We start from the raw sequence: 6,948 nt of genomic DNA on the forward strand, positions 1-6,948 counted from the left end.
TATTGAAGCGATGTTCTTCCTGTTTGTTAATAATGCCGGAATGTTTCTGAGCCGTGTGCTGTATTGGTGATCTCTTGTTTTAGATTTTCGTTTAGTTGTTCAAACACTTCAAATTTAGTTTTTAACTCGTCAAGCATGTCGAGTTTTTGTAATTTTCATGTAAGTACATTGTTAACTTGTTCAATTCTGCTATTCAAAATTTGAATGTTGGCCTGTTTGCATGGTGATATGGCTGGTGGCCGAGATAGGCGCCGGTAGAGTGAACGGGTGTCGGGGTGGGGTGGGAGTGGTGAAGTCGATACCCCGGGTATCCCGTATGGTGAGGACGACTGATGTACGCATAGGTAAAGCACCTGTGAACGGGAGTTGATAAACCGATCGCTTGACCGTAGCGTACGGGAGTACGTGTGGAGTAGATCGATTGTCAAAGGCCCATTCTGATACATGCTATTAGAAATGTTCGATATATCCACGAATTGTTGCCCGAATATAGATCCATCTGCTTCTGCCAGTATTTCTGATGTTTGTAGAACACTATGTGGCAATGCGTCGGTCGTACAGCACAGGTTTCAAGGGGAGGGGTCAGCCCGGTGTCCAAATTTCAAGTGTACGGTTTCAAGTGCCAGGCTATTCACTTGTATTATTTTATGTCATTATTAACGTGAAAGCGATTTTAAGTTTAAATGAACAAATTGTATACAATGGAGTGGTATTATCTCTCGCCAAGGGCCCTTAAATCACCGCTATGAAGTCTTACCTGTGGATATATACGTAGTTGTACTTACCTGTACTCGTATATCTACCTGTGTTAGGTACGTCATTACGAATCTTACCTGTCAATACAACGACCAGAATGGACGCAAGAAAACGTAGGACCTCTCTGGCCATACAGGTACGTCCATGTTGTTTAAATATATTCCTTCTCCAACTATAACATTCAAAATTGTCCAAATTAGTTTGTTCCTTTGCACAAAATGTCCATATTATTTTTACATGTAATGACATGGTTAAGTATATAACATGACTGTTACTTTTTAACGGTTACGTTGTCTAGGTGTACACACTGAACGTGGGTCACAAAAAAATTATCCTACATGAACTTGTTCCACTCTAGATCTCCTTACCCGCCTATACCAACCTAACCCCTAGGAAATCCCGGCCCCTACCTAAGTTATTCTGGCGCGTGGTATTGTGAATCCGAACCCATCTCATTCCAACCCAACAAATGCGTCATCAAAACCATCTAAAAATATGATTTGTACTGTTTTAACAACATCAAAGATCAGTATGTCATAAAATAAGGATTGAACGGCATGTTTTCAATGTTCATGTGGGTATGAACACGAATATGTTACATTCATATTACCATGAAACCGGCATACATCCAAATATGTATGTAACCGATTCGCGTTTATACCGACATGAACATTGAAAAAAACGATGTTCTATACGACATTTCTCTTCTAAAGTTTGATAGTTATTATTGGTCTAAATATAGGTATTCCCTTATATTTTCGATCGATAATGAAATGTCGGTGTCGTCAGTGAAAAGGAAATTCCTGAAACAGTCTAACGTCGCCAAAATGTTTGCTTCTAACGACTGTCTCATGTTATTTGAGGCGGAAGAAGAAACATTAAAATGACGCTGATCCAATTGCATGCATAGCCCTATGAACACAATTTGTTTTGGTAAGATTTCCAATGAAAATGTAAAAATAAACACTAAATTTTTATTTATTAGATATATACGTGATTGAGCCTATTATGCAAAAGTTCATAAACTTGGCATTTAACCCCTTCATGACATTGGAAAGGGAGGGAAGGAGGCATTTAGTTTCGTGATGATATCAAGAAGGCAGCCATTTAGTTTCAACATGACATATTTAAGGGAGGTACACAGTTCAAACATCAGTGGGGGGATTTTGTCCCGTCATAATACCGGGAAGGGAGGCATTTAGTTCGAACATCAGTGGGACATTTTGTTCCGTCATGAGACCGGGAAGGTAGGCATTTAGTTCCGTCATGAGACCGGAAAGGGAGGCATTTAGTTCCGTCATGAGACAGGGAAGGGAGGCATTTAGTTCCGTCATGAGACCGGAAAGGGAGACATTGAGTTCCGTCATGAGACCGGGAAGGGAGGCATTTAGTTCCGTCATGAGACCGGGAAGGGAGGCATTTAGTTCCGTCATGAGACCGGGAAGGGAGGCATTTAGTTCCGTCATGAGACCGGGAAGGGAGGCATTTAGTTCCGTCATGAGACCGGGAAGGGAGGCATTTAGTTCCGTCATGAGACCGGGAAGGGAGGCATTTAGTTCCGTCATGAGACCGGGAAGGGAGGCATTTAGTTCCGTCATGATACCGGGAAGGCAGGCATTTAGTTCCGTCATGAGACCGGGAAGGGAGGCATTTAGTTCCGTCATGATACAGGGAAGGCAGGCATTTAGTTCCGTCATGAGACCGGGAAGGTAGGCATTTAGTTCCGTCATGAGACCGGGAAGGGAGGCATTTAGTTCCGTCATGAGATCGGGAAGGGAGGCATTTAGTTCCGTCATGAGACCGGGAAGGGAAACATTGAGTTCCGTCATGAGACCGGGAGAGAGGCATTTAGTTCCGTCATGAGACCGGGAAGGGAGGCATTTAGTTCCGTCATGAGACCGGGAAGGGAGGCATTTAGTTCCGTCATGAGACCGGGAAGGGAGGCATTTAGTTCCGTCATGAGACCGGGAAGGGAGGCATTTAGTTCCGTCATGAGACCGGGAAGGGAGGCATTTAGTTCCGTCATGAGACCGGGAAGGGAGACATTTGTTCCGTCATGATACCGAATAAATGCGATTAGTTCCTAGAGGGGAAGGTACTAATACTTAGTTCCGTCAGCACACCGGAACGGAAGGCATTTTTTTTTTGTAGTACAGTATCATGACATTGACAGAAGTAAATTTAAAGTTCTGAAATGTATGTGTATCATATGAATGATTTCCCTTTCAGTGAAATACACATATACATTCCCGTAAACTAATAGGATTACATTTGTTTTTATTTGCCAAAATAAGTAAGTCTCAAGGAGACGCCAATTCTAGTTTGTGATTTAAAAGGTTTCAAATCCGACCCCACCAATGTGTTAACGTAATAGGTGTATTTGACTTTTCAAGTGTCAATATTTATACAAATATCACTTTGTGTCGAGTTTCTAAGTTCGTGCTATTATTCAATATTCCTCCCCCATAGTAGATATATAGATCAAATCTAAGACATTGTGTACATCTATACACTGTGAACACGGCACGCACACTAGGGGTGGAGGGAGTTTGTGAGAAAGACAGCGAGTAAAAGGGGATACGTGACAGAAAGGAGAGAGAGAGGAAATGAGACGGAAGTGAAAGGGGAGAGAGACATATAGAGAGGTGAGCAGAGGAAAAGACAGACAGACAGACAGACAGACAGACAGACAGACAGACAGACACACAGACACACAGACACACAGACAGAGACACAGACAGACACACAGACACACAGACAGACAGACAGACAGAAGACACACAGACACACAGACACACAGACAGACACACAGACACACAGACACACAGACATACAGACAGACAGAAGACACACAGACAGACACACAGACACACAGACACACAGACAGACACACAGACACACAGACAGACAGACAGACAGACAGACAGACAGACAGACAGACAGACAGAAGACACACAGACACACAGACACACAGAGAGACAGACAGAAGACACACAGACACACAGACAGACAGAAGACACACAGACACACAGACACAAAGAGAGACAGACAGAAGACACACAGACACACAGCCAGACAGAAGACACACAGACAGACACACAGACACCCAGACACACAGACACACTGACAGACAGAAGACACACAGACACAAGACACACAGACACACGGACACACAGAAGACACACAGACACACAGACACACAGACACACAGACAGACAAACAGACAGAAGACACACAGACACACAGACACACAGAGAGACAGCCAGAAGACACACAGACACACAGACACACAGAGAGACAGACACAAGACACACAGACACACAGACACACAGAAGACACACAGAAGACACACAGACACACAGACACACAGACACACAGAAAACACACAGAAGACACACAGACACACAGACAGAAAACACACAGACAGACACACAGACACACAGACAGACAAACAGACAGAAGACACACAGACACACAGACACACAAACAGACAGAAGACACACAGACAGACACACAGACACACAGACAGCCAGCAGACACACAGACACACAGAGAGACAGACAGAAGACACACAGACAGACACACAGCCACACAGACACACAGACACACTGACAGACAGAAAACACACAGACACACAGACACACAGACACACAGAAAACACACAGAAGACACACAGACACACAGACAGAAAACACACAGACAGACACACAGACACACAGACACACCGACAGACACACAGACAGACACACAGACAGAAGACACACAGACACACAGACACACAAACAGACAGAAGACACACAGACAGACACACAGACACCCAGACACACAGACACACTGACAGACAGAAGACACACAGACACACAGACACAAAGAGAGACAGACAGAAGACACACAGACACACAGCCAGACAGAAGACACACAGACAGACACACAGACACCCAGACACACAGACACACTGACAGACAGAAGACACACAGACACACAGACACAAAGAGAGACAGACAGAAGACACACAGACACACAGCCAGACAGAAGACACACAGACAGACACACAGACACACAGACACACAGACACACTGACAGACAGAAGACACACAGACACACAGACACACAGACACACAGACACACAGAAGACACACAGAAGACACACAGACACACAGACAGAAGACACACAGACAGACACACAGACACACAGACACACAGACAGACACACAGACAGACACACAGACAGAAGACACACAGACACACAGACACACAGACACACAGACAGACACACAGACACACATACAGACATACAGACAGACACACAGACACACAGACAGACAGACAGACAGACAGACACACACACAGCCACACAGACAGACAGAAGACACACAGACACACAGACAGACAGACAAACAGACAGACACACAGACACACATACAGACATACAGACAGACACACAGACACACAGACAGAAAGACAGACAGACAGACACACACACAGACACACAGACAGACAGAAGACACACAGACACACAGACACAAAGACACACAGACAGACACACAGACACACATACAGACATACAGACAGACACACAGACACACAGACAGAAAGACAGACAGACAGACACACACACAGACACACAGACAGACAGAAGACACACAGACACACAGACAGACAGACAAACAGACAGACACACAGACACACATACAGACATACAGACAGACACACAGACACACAGACAGACAGACAGACAAACAGACACACACACAGACACACAGACAGACAGAAGACACACAGACACACAGACACAAAGACACACAGACAGACACACAGACACACATACAGACATACAGACAGACACACAGACACACAGACAGACAGAAGACACACAGACACACAGACACACAGACAGAGACGTTTGTTGATGGCAAAGGGAACATTTAATTTTTTGAAATCACTTATATATTTATTTTCATTTTTATTTTTGTAACAGAGGTCATTTTTCTTTTCAATGCTACTGCTAGGGGGTCGAACCTGGGACCTGTGGTTTACTTACCTGACGCTCTACCTAATAAGCCCGATACATTCGTCGTAGCCAAATCGGTAGGAAGCGGCTAGTATTTTTACGAGGATGACATCTAAAATATCAAAAACGCTCTGTGTGGAAAGAAATCCGGTGACTATGTCAAATATCAAAGATCATTATTTTATCTCAAACTGTGTATCATATCACTGCTAAGAAACTGTTATTTATCATGGTAAACATATTAAATCAGGCCGAATCAATATAGTAAATACTTTCAACAGAACGAATTCTTGCGTATAATTATCATTCAGTAAAAATGATCAAAAGAGTACACACACCAAATCATAAACGTAAATACATTTAAAATCCTATTAATATTCTATTGAAATTCTTCGATGTACGTCATTTACCCACCTACACATATATCAGTTCAACAAGGTCTAGGAGTAGAGTAGCTAGCAAAGGATAATAACTATGATGATATAATTTGACATTATGAGAGACAACTGTTGTAAACACTTTGGTGAGGGTAAAGAGTCGTCAAACATTTGGTGAAGAAACAAGACGAAATATTGCTTAAGGACTCCCGTCCCACCGCAGAGAAAACGCTAGAGAGTTCCACATGACCACCGCTGACCAGGAAGTTCAGTTGATTAGAGCGACCGCCCCGAGTTCGGGGGTCTATGGTTCGAATCCAAGTCTGGCACCAGTTTTATTTTTTAACCCTTCTGATGCGTCACATAGCTGCTGTTGCTGTTATAATCATTCATTTATTTGTTTTAATTATTCTTATCAATTATTTTTTTTATTTTTTTTATCTTTTATTTTTTATCTCGTTTTTTCATATTTCATACGCGGAAAGTTCAACAAAGCAGGCGCCCCCCCACACATCCCATACGGCATCCTAGCAAATATTGTGGGTTTCCGTTATCTGATATTTTTACTATATTTTCTTTATTAAAACAATATTTGTTGGCATCGCTACGCTCGTCTACTTTGTATCTTGACCCTAAAGTGTGTTTTTTATTTTACCACCTCCGCAAAACCCCAAGTTGCAACTTGCAACGCTCGGCGGAAATATACTAGCATAAGTTGCATAATTATATTATTGACCGCTCGTTATAGATGATCTGAAAATTAATACTTTTTATTGTAACCTTCCTAACCGCCCGGGCGATATT

The 6,948-nt window shown here is 43.0% G+C and overlaps 1 protein-coding gene across 2 annotated transcripts in view; it reads left to right on the forward strand.

Annotated features, from left to right (window-relative positions):
• The first annotated feature begins 629 nt into the window (after positions 1 to 629).
• The window catches only part of LOC110443551 (neo-calmodulin-like), a 24,490-nt gene continuing 18,171 nt past the window's right edge, over positions 630 to 6,948 (forward strand). The window contains exon 1 of one of the 2 annotated variants that reach the window (XM_021487827.1): positions 630 to 892. In XM_021487827.1, coding sequence (XP_021343502.1) covers positions 854 to 892 — 39 coding nt within the window. In that variant the 5' untranslated portion in view covers positions 630 to 853. The remainder of the gene's footprint in view (positions 893 to 6,948) is intronic. The other variant, XM_021487829.1, reaches the window with a different exon arrangement.

This window comes from Mizuhopecten yessoensis, unplaced genomic scaffold (assembly GCF_002113885.1).
Source record: "Mizuhopecten yessoensis strain PY_sf001 unplaced genomic scaffold, ASM211388v2 scaffold716351, whole genome shotgun sequence".
Taxonomy (NCBI): Eukaryota; Metazoa; Mollusca; class Bivalvia; order Pectinida; family Pectinidae; genus Mizuhopecten; species Mizuhopecten yessoensis.